At 40.8% G+C, this 20,637-nt stretch overlaps 1 protein-coding gene across 1 annotated transcript; it reads right to left on the reverse strand.

Annotated features, from left to right (window-relative positions):
- Positions 1-903: 903 nt before the first annotated feature.
- On the reverse strand, positions 904-18,710 carry arhgap18 (Rho GTPase activating protein 18). Its single transcript, XM_062411185.1, has 18 exons — positions 18,394-18,710; positions 11,095-11,362; positions 10,050-10,179; positions 9,268-9,350; positions 8,925-9,077; positions 8,043-8,106; positions 7,318-7,436; positions 6,447-6,518; positions 6,249-6,342; positions 5,578-5,669; positions 5,239-5,316; positions 4,949-5,108; positions 4,727-4,809; positions 4,387-4,593; positions 4,088-4,222; positions 3,040-3,161; positions 2,870-2,925; positions 904-2,505 (listed from the first exon to the last, which is right to left on the reverse strand). Exons 1-18 carry the CDS (start codon positions 18,528-18,530, stop codon positions 2,414-2,416), a joined length of 2,145 nt encoding a protein of 714 aa, XP_062267169.1. The 5' UTR covers positions 18,531-18,710; the 3' UTR covers positions 904-2,413.
- Positions 18,711-20,637: the final 1,927 nt, after the last annotated feature.

The raw sequence follows: 20,637 nt of genomic DNA on the forward strand, positions 1-20,637 counted from the left end.
TTCGCACGACACTAGCCAATGAGCGCGGGGTAGATAAGCTGAAGCCAATCAGGTGCGTACACAATTATGTTTCTCGGCGATGGGCTCGGCCACGACATCACAACAGAAGGTGCAGGAGTGATCGTGTGTGTGTGTGTGTGTGTGTGAGTGTGTGTGTTTGTGTGTGTGTGTGTGTTGCACTTTAAGACAATCTGTACACTTGAATATATTTAAATAATGTAATTGTATAATTTGAAGACTGGACTCAGAAAGACGGTGACATAGTCTATATGCTTGATCTTATTATTATGATATAAAACTGCAATATTCCTAATAGTAATTATTTTTGCGCTGGTAGGAAACCAAAAATTGAATAATTCATTACAAAACTGAGATGATACATTGATCAAGTTTTACAGGCTAAAAAACAAAAAAGCAATCAAAATTATCACAGCTTCTAACAATTATTTTTACATTTAGTTACCCCCCTCTTGCATTAAACATTAAAAAATACGTGTTTTATACAGTTGCAGAGAGAGCTCAGCACATGCAAACTGGATTTGCTTGTACAAGAGTTTCTGTAATTACTGTTATTAGTGACTCTCAGAGCTCCCAGTCACCAATCAAGGGATATTATAGAGTCACTACATAGGGCGTGTGGATGACGCAAGTAAAAACCATCAACAAACCTGATTCCAATGTTAACTAAGGGCATGAGTTGTTTCCATATTGCTTACGCATGTTTAATCACTTGAGAATTCCAAGCTTCCACAACAATATATGCAGTCATTCAGAAAAAGGGGCCTAATATATAATATCAAATAATATAAGAACTGTAAGAATTAATGATGAACCTTTGAAGAACAAATTATGTGCATTGACTCCTTTTTCCAACAATCAATCAAGGATCTCAGAAACAGCAGATGTCGTGATTAGTAAGTACATGTTTATTTACAGGTTTGTTTTAGTGGTCATTTCCAAGGCAGTAAGAAGACAAGGACAATATTATTTGAAAAAAATAAAATAAAAATTCACAGTTCAAAAGATAATGCAAGGCAGGGCAGTTAAAATAAAACATAAAACAATGACACATGGTTTATCAGTTTGACGCTGTAGTGCAGATTTGATCCTCTGCTGCAGAAACTGTGATAAGCACACAGGATCCGATCAGGCTTGTGTTGAAGGCTTTTCCAGTCTAAATCTCAAATCAAAACTAAAAATGGCGAAAGGTATTTTGGGCCACTGTCCAGATATTTTCTTACGCTAAGAGTGTATCATTTCATAAGGCCATTTATGCAGTGAGAAGATAATTTATTCAAAGTGATCTCATGGGACTCCATCTTTATTATGATGGCCAAGACGTGTACGACAATTGATTAATTCCATGAAAGCTTGAAGACGATTCATATAAAAAAGATCAAGTGTGTCTCGTCACATTCGCACGGCCATGTGAGGATGGACTTATACTCAGACACACTCGAACATCCACCACAATCACAGCAATAATAAGGTGATACAAACAGTGATGTCGTCATAGTGTGTCCTGGTTACCTGACACTTACAAATTCCTCATGAAAACTCTGCTCAGAAGGGGCCTGACAGCAGTCCACCTCTGGACCCCTGACATATACCCATTCAATCCAATGTTCAATACTTCCTGGTTCCAGTGAAATGCTTCCATACACTCACATTCAACATCATGACCATTCACGTACTTTTTAGGGCTTATAATAAAAAAGATACAGATAAATGAAAGCCAATGTTTACTAAATTGGTGAAACCGATTTAATAGAATTTCGATAACTTATTGCCGCAAACTATATTAATTCCGCTTATTATAGCAGGCACCACAAAGTGATTAGAGGTAATGAACCACGGTACACAGGTGAAATACTTACAGTATCAAACAATATTAAGAATCCCAATATTGTGACTTAAGTGCTGAGGCCAACTAGAGGAAATAGCGTTTTTCCACCAGTGTCTGCGGTCTGAGAGGAGCATAGACAGCTGTTCTTAACTTCAGGTTCATGGTACCTGAGGTGCGTTATTCCAGTGAGCAGCATAAGGCAGGGGGGAAGGAAAATAAATTGTTGATTTTGCATGCACAGTGTCATTTTACTTCTTGTTTGGGATTTTTGTTCATGCAAAGAATTGGCATTTAAATGTATAACCACACATTATTTCACCTAATGGATTTTCATGGGTTTTGGAATATTTGCATTTTGAGGGAGATTTCAGGGTCAACCATGCGTGTTAAACCGTGTTACACTCCCATATGTTAAAAAACTATCCGTGTCCATGTCCACATGTGTGTCTCGAAGCAGCGAAACCCACAGAGGACCAGGTGATGTCTCTTCTCAGCGGGACCCTATTGTGAGAACAGGAAGATGTCCGGCATCCATGATTCATCCCAGTCTGATCGTAGGGAACCAGTTCATCGCTGTGCAGCTTTGATGACCCACTCTGCTGCAGGGTTCAGCTGGAAGAGGTCTTTCATGTATGTTTCCCCATCGAGACATCTCTCCTCTGTGCAGAGACGGACAGACACACAGATGTACATGATGTACTGTTGGATTACTATGATAACCACCCCCAAGAAAGTTTTGTTTTCATCAAGATCTAATGATTGGATTTCTATGACATTTGTGCGGGATGGGGCACGACCTAGGGCAGAACCCAGGACATTTGGAGTGGATCATAATAAATGAGCAGATTCACTCTCACTAACATGGCGAGATAGGGCCTTGGTCTTAGGTAGGTACTTCTACTGTCTGTGACTTTTACAGCCATAACAGTTAATATATTTTTTCACCATTTGGCCTGTAGCTGGCTGTCAGCGGAGGAAATCTTAACATTGCAATGATTTAATTGGAGCAGGATCAGCACTTACTGATGTTCCCACCAATCTCATAGAGACACAGCTCTTCTCGTTTAACTGCCACTGAGCTGGAGGACGAAAGAGAGAGGGCGAGAGAGTAAGAGAAAGCATTCACGGGACACATGGAGGGGATCAGCACTATGTAGGTAACACTGCTGTATGTACTGTACACATTACATTACCTGTCTTGGCTGAGGAAGCGTGTGAGAACATCAGCAGCCAGCAGCTTTTCAGTGAGCTCAACAGCCATGGAGATTTTACTGAACTGGGGAGCTTGGACCCGTATAAATCCCTGTGAACTCTCCTGGTTGGAAAAACACAGAGAGAAAGGTGAGTAACACATCACGCAATGAACACTTTGCAAAAATCATCATCAACTGTCCTCATCGACAGACAAACACAGATACAATATAATAATAATCATAAAATTCAAATCGCTGCATATGTATATATGTGGTAATTACAAAATGATCCACTGTTCTGTATTTGGCTCTTGATAACCCGAATGCTGCACTGTAAACAATTACATCATAGGAGCAACACTCCTTAACAGCACCACTAGGTGTCACTATTATTCAACTTACTATAAACATAACCTGTTAAAGAGAAGCACTTTATGTTTATCAATCTATCCATTCATCCATATATCTATCTATCCATCAATCCACCTAACCATCAATATATCAATCCATCTATCCATCTGTCCCACTTATATTTTCAGGCTCAAGAGGCAGGGTACAATATATTTAGATACAGTTAAATAGATTGGTTCAGTTATCATCTCCAGAGAAGGTTGTGTTTGTTTGTTAGCAAGATTACACAAAAGCTAGTGGACAGATTTCCTTGAAGGATGAAGTATGGATCACGAAAGATCCTGTTAAATTAAGGTGTGGATCCGGATCAGGGGGTGGATGCAAGAATGTATTTGATCACTTTCTATAAAAGAAAACCAGGCATGTTTAGGGATGTGATATCTATGACTTTGTAAAATTTCGTGCATCTTTAAACGATTTACCAATACCAGGCTTAATGCATGATACATGTTTTACACAAACATGGACAATCAGTAAAATGTGTGGTAGATTTTTGGATGTTTAATCATCCATTATCTACAGATTGATTCAGAATGTCACTCCCTCACTAGCACATCTCAATGTGGGATTGTTAACAGTGATTTCAATGTAAATGTTTACTATAAACGACATAACCTGGAAAATAAAAACCTCCTACCTCAGGGGCAGCTTTGTCAGGCAGTTTCTCAGTGGTGATCTTCTTCAGCAGCTTTCTGACAGCTCTCTCTTTATTTTGTTTCCGCTGACTTTCCATGTTCTGCTGTCTGACCTGGGTCATGATGAACTTGGGGATCTGGAGACACGTTGCACAGATGAGCGTGAGATGTGATACCGACAGTACAACACGTGCCATCATTCATGCGCCATGAAAAAATGAATCTCTGTTGTACACTTTGTCTATGTGGGTGTTTGAAATGGTAGAATATTTGAAACCAGAGGGATCTTTCTGATCCTTACTGTCCAAAGAAGATTCTGGTATCTTATCAGCAGGCGGACAATGTTGGCTGTGCTCGTCGCCATGGAGAACTCCTGTTGTTCCGTAACCTTGGAGCGGATGCCTTTGAACATGAAGATGTTGGGTGCCATGACAACCGAGACGTTGTTGAGCGTCATTTTGTTCTTGACCTGGTGGTCGATCACACGCTGGAAGAACTCCATCAATGCCTGGGGATTGAAGAAAGAAAAAATGTCAATCGATTTCCAAAAGGAAACAGTGAGGAGACTCTCATGAAATAAATGTTACACTTTGCATATATATGTTTGCATGAGGTGTGTTTGAAACTGAGCGTGCACGGACCTTCAGAGTGTCCCGATTGGGCTCCGGCAACAAAAGGACAAGCAGGTTCAAAGCCTGCAGCTGCTGCTTCTTTGTGGGGAGCTCTGTATAACACACACACACACACACACACAAACACACACAAGGTGAAATACTTGATTTGCACTTTTTCCAGTCCATTGTCTCATAATGTGGCTGTAAACTTCTCATGATCAAGCAGAATACTTCATGAACAGTACATACTGTTGACGGCAATGAAAGTGCTGATGTACTCCACAGTCAGTAATGGATGGGGCAGCTCCCTGATGAACAGCTTCAGGAGGCTCGCAGCGTCGTGCTGCTTCAACTGTTGCCACGGAAACATCCCATCGTAGAAGGAGGACTCCAGGTCCTGGCACAGGGACTGCAAGAACCAGTAAGGGTCACTAATGTTAACAGCAGTGAGGACTGACTGGCAGAATAAACGTAACAACCTTTAGCATTTCACAGTATGTGTGCTGTGGTGAAATTTCAATTCAAATACTTTGACCGACCTTGATTCTAGTGGCCGCTCCAGGGATCCGTAGAAGACCCTCAGTGTCTAATCCTTCCTCCTCGATATGAGCAATAAACTAGAGATAAGAGTGAGATTATGTTTACATAAGACCAAGCAAGAAGAGAGAGTAATGACTATGACAATTCAAGTCTGACATTCTGATAAATATTAGTGTCAGTCTAATAGTAAGTTGCACTGTGTGTAATATGACTTATGAGATCAATATGGATGATACAGCAGGACGCAGGGATATATTACATCTGTTTGATCGGTTACTACAGTCATTGCTGTTTATTGTCTCTGTCTCAGACTGTTGTGGAGACTTGCAGGTGCTCACCCTCTGCAGAATGAATGGCACTTTGGTCCCAGGAACCCGCCTCTGGTCCTGCTCCAATAAAGTGGTGAGTGGAACACCATACAGACCGCTTTCTACATACACACGCACAAACGCACAAACACACACACAGAAATTCAGTAAAACATTTACATTAACTACTGTGAACCTGCTAACTTAGACAATAGCTATTATCCCTGCAAAAAAGTTTTGTTTTCTTATGCAATTGTTGGTCGTTAGTTATCGGAATTACTTCAAAATCAGTCTCCCTGGTGGGACTTGACCCAAGAAAGAATTTTATTCCAAATGCCAAAAATTATCCTTGAGAAAAATGTATTTGATGTGAACTTTGACATTTAGATTTGTCCATGTCCCATCTTCTGAGATGTAAGAGGAAGGATTAATGACCTGTACTGCAGTCAGTCACCAGGTGGCGATTAAGACCCTTTTGCTGTCATGTGGTCCATCTTCATGTATAGTCTTTGGTTTGCATATGTACTTGGCTGTGTGTGTTTGTTGGTGTGTGTGTTAGCATGTGTGTGTGTGTGTGTGTGTGTGTGGGGGGGGGGGGGGTATACTTTTCCTGTTTTGTTGTTTTCCCTTTTATGTCTGTGTGTCTGAGTGTCTATTTTTTGTAATGTGCCTATTGTGTGTGTGTGTGTGTGTCAATTTACCTTTAGTCTTAACTTTGACAGCTTTGTGCGCCTTCAGGTCTATCCCAGCAGTGTCAAACAGAGCTGTCATCTCCACAAGCACCACTCTACGCACCTAGAACGTTTAAAACAAGCAGAAATGGATAATGAGACAGAGCTTGAGGAAGGACCTGCACACACATGCAAAATATTACGTCCTAACACCATATGTACACTTACCTTTTTCATATCCAGAGGAGACAGATCTCCTATTCTGGTTTGACCTGTTTTGTCTGGAAGCAGCTTAAAGTTCTGGAGAAGAAAAACAAAGAGAGTAAAGGACATAGGGGCATCAGTGACTGTGGAGGAAAGAGTTAGAAAGCAAACAATGTGCCAAAATCATATTTGACTGTGACACTGAATGGTTCATTTGTACAGTGTAAAACTTAATAGACAGAATATTAAGACAATTAACTATGGAGTTTTATTTGAATCCTTGGAAAAATGGAAATACTCAGTTTTAGGACCACCAGATGTCACTATAGACCGGTTCTCAAGCTGCTCTTGGAAACAAATGCTGCTTACTGCTGACATGTAACACCAACTCTGCCCACTTTAAGTCTAACAGTTGAGTTTAATGTTTTTTAATGCCGTTCTTCTGTTTATATTCAGTTTTTATTACATTATAGGGCTAAACTAAACTTAACTTTACCACGCAATAAAAGATTATTGAACAAGACAAACAGATTTAATTGCAAGAAAGACAAACATTTTAAGAAAATCATTCCTGCGCAGTGAGGTCTTTAAATTGCTCTTGTCACATCTCATTGTTTCTATTATCTCTGATAATCATTGACGCAGAACAATGAGTAAACTGTCCGCACTAGCTCTAATATCCCCCTTCACTAAAGAATGATCACAAGTGGATTTGTATACGATTGTATAACAATGTAAGAAAAAAATCTGTGCATCCTGTTTATAAGTCTGGCGATTGAATGAGTGCACACATGCTCAGTGTATCAGGGAAGGAAAAGACTACTGAGGAAGTGAATATACATGTAGCCTTACGTGTGTGTGTGTTTGTGTGTGTGTATAAAGGTATGTGGCTCACTGGTAGTTTGTCGTCAGGCGAGTTAGGGCTGGTGGCGACCTTTAGTCTTTGATTGATATCCCTGTATGAGAGCGCTTGCTCTGAAAACGCCACTTCAACGTTCAGTTCTGTCTCCGTTTCTGTTGAGAGAGAGACACACACAAACATGCACACCCACGCACATACACACACACACACAGAGATACACACATTTAAGCACACAAGGAAATAGGACCGCACAAGCAGCCCATTTAAACAGTGGTTGTGCAGGTGTTTATACAGGGGTGAACAACTAAGTGTTCTTTCATGTATTTAATCACAGTGTTTAAGTCACTATGACTGAAAGAGGAAGAAAGAGAGTCCTGCTGCATTTCCTTTACCTTTAAATACACTTTAAAATGAGCTTTGCCTGATGTTTACACCATTTTACAGTGATGTACACTATCAAAACATCTAGGTTCTAATCTGAACTAAAAGCAAAAGTAAAGAAATAAAAGCAATGGACTGTGGTAGCAATATTTTGTATTCCACTTTACCGTAGCAGCACTTCTTTAAGTAACAGATGATCATTACCTTAAAAAAATGTGGTTTTCAATTCTAAAATATGTTATGGAGTTGCTAGGGAGATGTTTATTTGGGCCTAAGTTAGTCATTCTCCATACTGACTCATGTATGTGTGTGTGTTTGCGTGTGTGTGTGTGTGTGTGTGTGGGGGGGGGGGGTCTGTAGGAGTATGTCACACATACCAGCTGAAGTGAGGTCTTTCTGTCCGTTCTCACTTCCCTCTATGAGGGGACTTGGCAGCTCATCCTGCAGCACAACACAGAGACACATAAGTAGATAGCACACCGTGTAATGTTCAACAGGTCATCAACTCACACACACACTGAGTGCATCCCCTCCCCAGGACACTTTCTTCATGTTACATATTATCTTATCTGTTAATTAGTGGACAAAGTTTGCAGGAAAGTGAAAAGACAGACTTGGTTGGAAACAGTTTCTTTTTGCTGACTGAAGTAGTTTGGACAAGCAGTAGTAAACTAAACTAAATATACTTTATGTATGTATTAAGTACTATAGTACTTCGTTATAACATGTATATGTGTATGTAAAATATATTGAAGGTGGTTTTATCAGACAGCCTGCTAACCGGTTGCTGAATGGAGAAGCAACAGCAAAGTTGTGACCACATGCAGTCAAAGAGGGAAGAGATCCAGGAGGAAACACAGTGTAAGGAAGCAGCTTCTTTTTTTTCATGTCACTAATCCAACAAGATTTTTAAAGGGATAATCCTATTCACTTCCTGCTTGGTCACTTGTATCACAGCTATAACTTGTCAGTTTGACACTTGGTTTTATTTATGTCGATTTAATAGCCGAAATGTAACACGTTAAGTTATCTTTATGCTAAACTGAGCTAACCTATATATTATATTTAGCCCACAGGCATCAGTGGTATCAAAGACTTATGGCAAGAAAGCAAATATAAATATTGGACTATTTATTTTAACTTTCTGACTTTACTATACATATATATTTTAATTTCATATAGCTCAGATTTAACATCGTTCATGCTGGAACAATTTAATCAGTTTGTGTCTTTGTGCACGTGTGTGTGTGTCTTCAAACCTTTTCAGGAGGTCTGAATATATCCCTGACATCAGGAACGTGTTGTCGGTTGCGTCGCCGTAGCAACGTCTGCTGTAGCGACGCCACGCGGCGCTCTACGGCCGCCGCCTGCGTTCTGGTGAGCGTGGACAGGAACACTGCGTTGTCTTCCTCCTGTCAATCAACCAATTAGAATCACACCACAGTCAACTGACGTAACCACCGTCTTATATGTACTTTGATCATTTGTCAAATGCACTCGGATTGATATAACAGGTTTGACGACACACTCAAATAGGAAACATGATAAACTATGAGACAACGTGGACTGAGGTCTCACTAATTACAGATAGATGACCTATACCTGATCCTGGTCAGGTGCCAGTGTGTCATCGAAGAGTTGTGCTAGCCCCGCCTCCGCAAGCCACGCCTCCTCCTGCTCTCCTTCTGAAAGAGAAAATGAGACAGATTGAAAAGAAAAGTGAGGAGTTAAGATAAAACAACACTGGTGTAAACATTTTGACTCAAAGAGAAGGAAAGGTGGAGACGATTATTTAAAAAAACTAGACTATTATTTTTAACCCTTTAAAAACACTTCACAGGTGCAGGAAAGGGAAAAGACCAACCGCGGGCAGAAGTGGACACACACATTACACAGGAAGAGTTTGTTTGCTCCACAGAACAATAGTCATCATAAACTGGCTAAATAAATTCACATGAGGAGTGCAAATCCCCCGCGTACGAAACAACACCTCTCCAGTCTGAACATGCCTGAGCAGGCAGGGACTTTTCTTTTTTGATTAACAGCTGAAATGTACATGTCACATCGGAGTTCTTCTAGAGTCTTCAAGAGGCTCAGAGCTCTGGTTCAGCTGCTCAATGTGACAAAAATGATTGTATGAAGATGCAAAATAACTGAAGAGGAACACAATGACCTCAATGAGATGCAAAACCAAAATAAGGAGATTTATTATAAAGATATGGAGATGCAAAACTATGTAAAGTAACAAACTCTGCACGACATTATCTTTACATCAGCAGAAATGGTCTGATTCGAGAATCCAAATGACTGTGACTCTATGTGCACTGCATGAAAAGTCAGTGTATCCCCCTTTGAGGTCTGTCCATGGACACAGTGCATCTTACCCTCAGGAGTTTTATTCAGCTCCTCCTCTTGAATTTCTCCTTCTCCTCCACTGTCTCCTCTCCCTGCTCCTTGAGTGATATTCTCCACCTCCTTCCAGTAGTCGTCCATCTCCAGCTCATCCAGAGAGTCCTGTATCACACAATGCCGTACACAATTTAATCATTTTAACCGCTTCAATTTTAATTTCCTGTTTCATATCTTCTTTCTGTCTAGAACTTTGGTTTTAAGATGATAAAATAAAAAGTAAATTCTTCTCAAATTACAGCAGTTGCTCTCCCACACAGACTGAAACACACGAGCACATTCCTGAAGTTTAAACAGACCTTGGAGCTCGTCTCTGTCTCTCACTCTGTTTTTCCAAAGATGGAACTAAAGTATGGGTAAAGTTTACACACATAAAAAAAAAACACACGCACACACATGAACACATTCTTATACAGAGACAGAGACAGCACAGAAGGTTGTTGCCTGTGAATCTCACCAAGACAAAAACCACAAAAGACACAATATCATGCTGACCAGCATTAATGGTTTAGGGGATTACAATGTAAAGGAATTAAATAGTTTTATAACGATAATTGAGGAAATACACCTTTAAATATGATTGGAATATCAGAGGATCCACAGATGTTGGAATTATTAATACTAAAGTTTGATTTGTCTACTTAATCCATCAAACTTTAACTATCTGTAACCTAAGTTAGTGCAGTTTAAAGTGCTTCACCACTGACAAATTGTTCTACATTAAAGTGATAAAAACAAATACAAATTTACAAAATATAAAAGTAAAATAATAAAATGGGATAAAAAAACATACAACATTTTGAGAGACTTAGAAGTATAATATTATTGATATTCAATTGTAACTCCCACAAAAACCCAAGAAAACAATTTCAGAAAAGAAAGCAAAGAGTGAGGAAAGGAAAACAACATCAGAGAAGAACTACACATCCATATGTGACCTGTGGAAAAGAGCCAATGATATCTTTAAACCAAAGACCCACAGAGCTGAACTCAGCTAAGTATGACTACATCTCGGCCCACCTGAGAGTTACAGCGCTGACACGTGGGTCGAGTTCTGGCCCGGACGTTGGGACTGTGTCTGGGGCTGGAGCGAGACTTTGGGCTGGAGTGAGAAATTGGACTGGAGGAGGGCTGAGACCTGGAGCAGGCCACAAAGTTCGGATTGGGGAGCGATGGTGACGGGTCGGTGCCGCTGGTTCTGCTAACATTGGCGGCAGCGCCAGGCTCGACTCCGTCTCCATCTAGTGTGTTTTGGTTCTGTTGAACGGTGTAGTGGCCTGTTCTGCGGCTACAAGAGGAAAGACAACATCTGGTTAACTGGCATCATGCTTGATAACACATGTCGCAACTTTGCACTTTTGTGTTTATCAATTACGTTATGATCAATACCTGATAACAAAACATAAAATACAAATATTCAAGGATAGCAAACGATAGATTGACTGTGTTTGTCATGCTCTACATAATTAGAATTACTGCCCGCCACCGCCCAGTGCAGTTTCAGTCTACGTACTTTAACTCCCAGTCTCATATGAAGTCACTGTGACCTTTGATCACTGAAATCTAATCAGTTCATTTCTGAGTCCAAGTTACAACTGGTCCAAATTTGAAGAAATTCCCAAAAGGGAGACTTCAGATATCACCTTCAAGAGGCCAATGACAAATGTTTTGTGAGGCCACCGTGATCTTAACCTTTGAATTCTAATCAGATCATCCTCGATTAAAAATGTTTTTTTATATCAGATTTAATGAAATTCCCCATATGGGTGTTTCTGATATCACGTTCACAAGAAAATTGGGTCACGGTGACAATGACATTTGACCGCCGAAATTCTAACAAGTTCATCCGTGAGTTCAAGTGAATATTTGTGCAAAACTAAACACACATTTCCTCATGACATTCCAGAGTTATCAGGTTCACAAAAATGGAATGTGACGCACATCTTTGTTTTAACTTATATCCACATGTCAGCTCGGGGCCTGCAGTGCATGTTAGTTTGCTTGGATGGCAGCACAAGAGAGAGATAGTTTGGATGACACGAGGGGTCAGTGAGTCCGACAGACAGAAGTCGACTAAAGTATCATCAGCGAGAACTAAGAATAGCAGCATGGACTTCACATGACTGACTCCACACAGTCAGCTCATCTCACACCACAGAGCACTGGTCAAACTAAGACAGAGTGAACCATTAGAGCTCATTATATTGGTTGAGACTTCATACAGACTGTTTAACTATAATGAGTGTGCTGTCATACTAATCACATGGACAGTCGGGGATGTGAGGCAGCTGACCACATGACAATGAGTATAGTAAACACTTCACTGATGATACGCAGTAGAGTGAATACCCTCACCGGGATATAGTCATCTTAATTTCAATCAAGCTGCATCAAAATTATGTAGATAACGCCAAAAACATACTATATCTCCCAATGTTAAAGAAAGAGAATCAAAATCCTCAGTGCAACCCACAAAATGTATTGGCTTCTTTCTTGGCCCATTTCCCATCTTTCAATCAAGTTTCGTGGAAATCTGTTCAGCAGTCTTTCACTCAAAAATGTTCATCACTTGGGCAAAGTTACCACAGTACCCTGGGACATTTGGAGGAGTCCTATTTTCCTAGTTAAACAAACCTCCAATGACAGCAGATCAGCTGATGAGCAACATATAATTAATACATAAATAAATAAAGTCCTATCTGTATATGAAACCGTAAAAATAAATCTAAATTAGTGTGGCTTCTTCTTCATCTTTTAATCGAGCATTAACACATTAGCCCAGACCTTTTTTGTCATTATTGTGAATAATATACTGACACAATCTTTCACCCTCAGTCCGTCACCAGTTCTGGATTTTTGACAATGCAGCTGACTGACTCCACAGGCAGACACTTTGAATGATTACTGCAATACTGGTCTTTGTGTCACTTTGCATTTGCCTACATCAACGAGTGTGAGCGTGTCGCACCTCAGAATGGAACAATGCAACACGCACAACAGCAGATAAGCTCAGACCGGGCATCATAAAAGCAACGTGTCCGCATAACACAATATGAATGAATTACTCTGATGTCTTTAGCTGCGAATTTGGCTTGTGTTGCAGGACATGTATGAACAGATTCTGGATTTAATTTAGAGGGGAGGTTTTCGTACCTACAGGGTGCAGGTTTGCAAATTGCCCTTGTGCAGGACTCTGGGACAAACGTGCAAACTGTTGTGTGATTTCTTGCTACTTATCAACCAACATATACACAGATAACAATATATAGTAGAACAAGAGGATATGTCAGCCAGGCGGACTTAGTCAGTGAGTGAGGGTTGGCTCTTATTTCCATTGGTTTTGCGGATCTCCAACTGAATGTCCCCTTTGTGGTGACGGGAAGTGACACAGTACATTCTTTCTATCGGCTCTCTTCCCTCTTCTCTGTCTCTCGTTCTTTCTTTCCGCCTTCAAGCTACAGTTTTTATTGACTGAGCACCTTCAGCTCTGGAACAACAGACTGATGGTTCAGCTGCAGACAGCTGATCTGTCATTTCTGTGTCCCCACCCAATCAAGCTGAGAGGTTTCTGTCAACAGCACAAAATCCTACTCATGAATCCTCAGTGTGAACACAAAATTATTTTACACCGATTTTACAAGCTGGTTAATTTGTGGGAATAAATTCTTGCTCTAAATCTAGTGAATTAAACTAAAATTGCATTCAGTCCCGTGCATAACTCCGCCAAGGCTCAACAGTCAAGATAATCAAGCTGCACCAATGTCAGTTAGATAATTGTGCTTGATCCATGAATTATTCTGATGAAATGAAAAAATCTGCATCAATGTAATAATAATTGGTTCTCTCCTGACCTGTATTACATCCTTCCACTACGTTTGGTGGTAATCTGTCCAATAGTTTTTAAGTCAACTTGCTTACATACAAAGAAACAAGCAAAGAGAGGAGGCGGGGGTAACTAAAGACAAGGCATTGTTTAGGAGGGGGTCAATGGACATGGGCGTATACGAATAACGCTGTTTCCAATATTTAGTCATGAAACACATCCAACATCAGTGAAGTGCAGAACAGGTTCGTATTTATGATATTAACTTTTTGAGTCAGAGTGAACAGCATGAAGTCGATGTGCTGCATTCATTAATTTGGAATTATGAGTGAAGTATTTCACCGTGAGGGTCCACGCTGAGGCTAGGCCACATACCACAGCAGACTTCCTGCCACACACACACACACACACATGCACACTGACACACACACGCACACACGCGCGCACACTCTCAGAAAATTTGAAAAAATAAAGCACTAGTAAATTTAGATACAACACTTTGATCTTGCTTTAACAAAGAACATTGTTGGCTTTATACCGACATTCAACCTTCTCCTTCCTTCCAGTCTATTTTCTTTGCACCTCCTCTTCCTCCTCTCGTCACCCCCTTCCTCTCCTACACCTCGCCTGGGACTTGAGTCGTCTCCTTTTCCTTTTCTGTTTGGTACTTAATATCCCCTCCTTGACGTCCTCCCTGTTATCCAACATTTTCTCCCTGAATGGTCCCATCTCTTCTCTTCTTCTCTCCTTTCTGACCTGGCCCCAGTATTACTTATCTAAGCACTGTCAGGTTTTCCATTCAACTACAATCCTGTGGTGCGAGAAAATATGTTGACGGGCTTGTTAACAATTAAGCTCTGAAGCTTCCATGGTCGGTTTTTCTTCACTGCTCTGTATGATTTGCTGATTTGTGAAAGTGTGTGTGTGATGATCAGTGCTGACATGTTACTGGAGCAGGTCCTTCCCAGGTCAGAGAATGTGAATGTCAAGACCACAACACACACACACACACACACACGCCAATATAATGCAAACAATGTTTTACATGCAATCGTGCACGTGACTTTGGTCCATTGTGCGCACAGGTGGGCTGCCCTTGTGAGTAAAACAAACATATTCTCTCTCTCTCTCTCTCTCTCTCTGGCACACTTTCATACATACGTGCACAAATGACCTTTTAAAAGAAAAAACTGCTGGAGCTGTGTGTGCAATTGTTCAACTCTTTGTCCACAAACACACACATACACACACCTTTTAACAGCTAGTTCGAGCTGCCAAAATAGAGTGTGAGGGATAGTGCATGTGTTTGTGTATAAGTAAACTGTGAGGTGTTAAAAGGAACAGCAGGAAACTATATCAGCCAGCAAAGAGCAAACTCTGCACCACTGAGCTGAATATGACTAAAGATCAGAGGTGACTATTTAAATCCACATGTGAGTGTGAGTCACTGAAGTGACACAGAGCTCCCAGACCAAGAAGATTTGTCTTTAAAAATCCAAACAAGTATTTAAACATGTCTCCCTTGTGTTTTTCTTATGATAAAAGACATATTATGAGGGGTAATCTGCATGTCAGGGCCATGGCCGAGTATTTCCACCTTAACAGTGCAGTAAACAAATGCTAGTCTGGGAAAAAAAGGCAGGGTTTGTGATGTAACGCACCTAAACAACCAATCCTATCAATTTGTGGGTGGAGCTCAGCTGCAGGTGAGCTGTGAGGGTCAGGGGACAGCAAGTAGGGGAGGGGCCATGTTAGCATATCAACAGATCCCAGTCATGAAATTGGAAAGAACGGTGCACATGCACTTTAAGCACACAAGGGGGATTTTTTCAATAGAAAGAATTTAACATTTTGAAGAACAAAGAAGGGGTGAGAGAGGTGAAAAAACAACCATCAGTACATACCAGTCATATTTGAATTGAATAATAGGAATTACTCAGGGATCTGAGGAGATTTTCCTACGCACATCACATTATTATGATTTGGCACCTCCAAATAAATGATGAACAGGAAACAGCTGAGGAAGCTAAGTGTGTGTGTATGTGTGTGTGCTTGTTCCTGTCAGAACCAGTAGACGTCACGTGGACCAACCTGGTCCTAATGAGGCTAAACATCATTTCTGAGGTCCGAGTCAAAGTCATCCATGTGTGGTTTACTTATGCACTGGTCATGGTTAAAGTTAGGGATAAGGTTTTTGGTTTGGCTTTCCACGATAAACCGGATAATAATAAGGATAGCAGTGCAAGCCTCTCTCTCTGTGTGTGTGTGTGTGTGTGTGTGTGTTTGTGTGTGTGTGTGTGGTATTCCCATTTACATCAACAGGTGCCAGCTGTCCTCTATAAAGACACAGTGTGCCTCTGTTCCCCCTTGGAAACTAGTGGTCTCCCCTCTGACCCACTGGCTGAATAAATCAATTAATATCTAATACCGTCTCCCCATTGTCAAACTGGCCGTCTTCATCCCTGTATGCCACTGTCTCTTTTTCTACATGGTGTGTTTTTATGTGTGTGTGTGAATTCCCCTGCTCACTGCAGTCGCCTGTTCTGACCTCGGTTCATCCTGACAGACAGCAGCTATGACGACTTATCATAGCAGTCCATGCCGATCTGGTGTCCAGCTCATCTTCCCCTCTGCAGATGTCATTTCCTGTGCAGCGTAGTATTTCTGCCGGCTGACTGTTGCCTCACACAGTCAATTTATTAAAACCATGTGTGTTTACTGGACACTAAGCAATACTGAGGGAAGCACGCCCTCTCTCTCTCTCTCTCTCTACAAAACAGTGAAAAACCCAAGAGCAACACAAAGCTCTTTGGCTAAAAGAGGAGCTGAACCTCAAAAACATCCGTGTGACATACTCCAGCAGGCACGTAACCTAAGGCTTAGGTCAGATGTCTCTGGCTGGTACAAGGCCATCAGCTTGCTTTCTGTCTGTCTGTCTGTCTGTCTGTCTGTCTGTCCATCCGTCCGTTTGTTTGTCTGTCTGTGTAACTCTGTCTCCCATTTCCTGACCAGGGGAAACAATGACCACAAGACTAAACCCTCAAGTCAACCTAGACAGGACGCAAACACACTCTGCTGTGGGAGGTGAGACAAAGGCAGGCTGTAATGTGATGCTGGGTTCTTTTCCCCGGTTAGCTGGAGAAGCCATCTGGAACACACACACACAGACATATTCTGTACACACACACACACACACACACACGTACATGCAGAGGCAGGTGTGCCCATCTGAATACCAGCTGGACTGGGTTGTTTACCTTTACCACGCCACAGTTGGAGACAGCAGTGGTTTGCTGACCTGAGCAGCACTGGACACACACACACACACACACACACACACACACACACACACACACACACACACACACACACACACACACACACACACACACACACACACACACACACACACACACACACAGGCCTTTTCGAGTAAACAAGTTATAAATAATAGTGCACTCAGAATGACTCTTCTTGTCACAGATAAAGAGGTGAACGCTGTCACACCATGATGACAACAAGCTGTAAACAAAGGATGTAAAGCCTCCTGTAGGTGGTGGGTGGGTCACACAGCGCCCTCCACCTCCACCAAACATAAAAACACCAGATGTGGGAATGTGGGAAGGCTCATGAGTGGATCAATCAACATAAAATATAATCAACAATTATTCTGCCAAACAATCATCTGTTTACTAGTTCAGTTATCAAGCAACGGTACGAAAATGCTTGGGAGTTCAAATCAAACTCCTTGTAACTTGGTCGCCCTTCGGCTATACAGTATGATGCTGTATCATCACTTTCAATACTGATTGTTCTGTTGAGAATTTTTAGGAAAATAGTAAAAATGGCCACTGACAAACTTCGAAATGGTTATCAAGCAAATCCGACCAACATGAAACAACACATTTTGTTATTTTAGCTTGTTAAACAATTGAACCATTATAAACTATTAACCCATTACATTTTAACAAATCAGGTTAATTCATCAGCTACATAAAATAATCTCTACATAAACCAGAGTCTGACCTAATACCACTATTTGACTAAGGCTGGTTTCTGTTGCACAGTCTTTCGGGGGAGTACAGTATTTCATTATCTGTAGACCAACATCTTTATCTCAGAGTTGCGAGTTAAGACTGTCAACCTTGTAAAATCTGACCTGATATATCAGAGTCAGGGTGAACCTGCTGATAAAGAAAAATAAAAACATAACCTAGGGCTGCAGGGGGAGGAGCTGGACCCGTGCACGTACGAGAATAAAAAACTATCAGCTAAATTAGTGAGGGGGGGTTAAACTATGACCAGGTTAGTGCTGGTTGGTGAACAACATCATTTATGCTTTGCTGCAAAATTCAAAACGAGGAAAACAACACAACCATGACCTTTACACTCTCCCACACACACGCACACACTCAGACTCTCTCTCTCTCACACACACACACACACACACACACACACTCCAGTTAAAGAGCTGGATCTCGGGAGGTTTGTCCCACCTGGGCTCGGTGGGGGTCTCGGGGTCCCGGGCTGATTGACAGCTGGGGCTGCGCGGTGCAGTTTGGGGCAGCAGTTCCGCGTTGCTGTGGTAACCCGTTAAAACCACTCCCTGGCTCTGCTGCTGCTGTCGACTCATGTTTCTCCTCCTCTTCCTCCTCTTCCTCCTCTTCTCGCCTCCTCTTCACACTCAACTCGCATCCACGCACTGGCTCTCATCTGTTCGTTCTCTGTGTCTATCTGCCGTCCACAGCCGGCTTGTTTTGTTCTCTCCTCCCTCCTTCTCTCACTCCGTCACCCTCTTGTTCTCTCTATCTCTCTCTCTTGTTCCCTGGAACTTGTCAATGGGACACGGGCGGGACTACAGACGCAACGCAGCTCAGGGATTGGCTGAAACTGTGGTCAAAGTTTCCTGGATGAATGCGCCCCCTGCTGCTTTTAAAGAGTTCCGTCACATGTGCCAATGTGTGCACTTTGGCAAAGCAGGGAAGTTCGAAGAGGAGCCATGTTTGTTATTTTGATTCACATGGGGCCATCAATATGAAAAAGACATTGGACAAATGTCTGTCTCAATCTGTCTGTGTGTAAGTGAATGTGTAAAAGAATCCCCAAATATGTAATGAGATTTGTTAACGCATACATGGATCTGAACGTTTCTGTTTAGAATGCGTGTGTGTGTTTTATCGGATTTGTAAATATTTTCCAATTTATATTCAGATTAGAAAGGGTATTTATATCTGTAAATGTGTAGACAAATCTGTAAACACATAAATGGAAACTAATGGCTGAAAAGTATTTTGCTTCAAGAGCTGAAAATAAAGAATAATAATAAAGAAATATTGGTAGTTTTTTATCCTTGATTTTACTACACTTCTACTGTGGCAGATCTGCAAATATGTGATATTTGTCTGTGTTTTCAGGAGCTGCAGCATTAATTTGCCACTGATGTGTGTGTGTGTGGCTCTTACTTATTTCTTATGTCAATTCACTGACTGTATATGACTATATATCCCCCTATCATATGCTCAAAAACATTAATACTGGCTTGTCTAGGTGCATCTATATGTATGTGCTTCTTGCCACTGTTGTGTATGTATTTTTTATGTGTTTGAACAAAAGTGGTACGAGAGTGCACTCACTGGCTTTTAAAAAATATTGACTGACAGTTTCAGGAAGCTGTTTCTATAAATTATTAACACATGACATTATTTGCTGTGTGTTTTTTAATATAACAATGTCCACACCCACATCATGAGCTGATGCTTTATTTGTTGTTTCCTGTACTCAAACACACTGGCTTTGTACAGTTTGGTGATCAACACACCGACAGCACAAAACAAGAGGGGGAGCTTGATTCAAACCCATCAACAACGAAGTTAAACAAATAGGATAATCAAAAAGGAAGGGGGGGGGGGTCATTATGTTTGGCTTAGATTACCTTGTTGTTGTATGTGTGCATGTAGAAGATGGAAAGTGTGGAGAAGATTGAAGTGGAGACAGTATAATTATATTTGTCAGAGGGAGAAATAGAAGATGAAAAAAACTAAATAACAAGAAAGAGTAGGTGGCAATAAAAATATATGCAATTCTTCCAGAGGGCCTCACTGGTTGGACACTGAGGCAAGAGGATCTAAACTTTAAGATTATTTAGGTACATACACATTCTGCAATTTGTTTATAATTTTGATAGACAACAAATAATCTCAGGCCTGTTTAAACACTCTTTCTCAATAAACACAGAGCCAAAACAAACACTGAGGTATTTTAAGGACACACACTGGATTTGTCCTTTAATGTGCAGGTCAATTCCAAATGAAAATCATGTATTGTGATGTGAAAATCAAATACGAGGAAGAAATCCACCAAAACAAGTAAGGGCTCCTTAAATATCCTATACTAGGATCAGTTTGCAGGTTTGAGAACAGTTTCTACATTATTTCCTCTCCTTGGCAAATTTTGTTCATCTAAAGTATTACATTTACGCTTTATTACCAGTCAACCCACTCTGACCATTTATAACAATTGTTCGACCTTTTGAAGGAATCGTATTAAACTGAAGGGGGGGACAAAACAGTATTTTAAGAGTCATTATATTAAAATATCAAAATAATTTATTATTATGACAAAATGTTTACAATTAAGTACAACTGTGTTCACCACAAACTTACAACAGGGAATGTTACAGCCAAGAACTAAAAGACACATCAAAACATTTAAAAAAATAATATTTTACTAAATATTTTGAA

The sequence above is a fragment of the Platichthys flesus genome, chromosome 18, assembly GCF_949316205.1.
Source record: "Platichthys flesus chromosome 18, fPlaFle2.1, whole genome shotgun sequence".
Classification (NCBI taxonomy): domain Eukaryota; kingdom Metazoa; phylum Chordata; class Actinopteri; order Pleuronectiformes; family Pleuronectidae; genus Platichthys; species Platichthys flesus.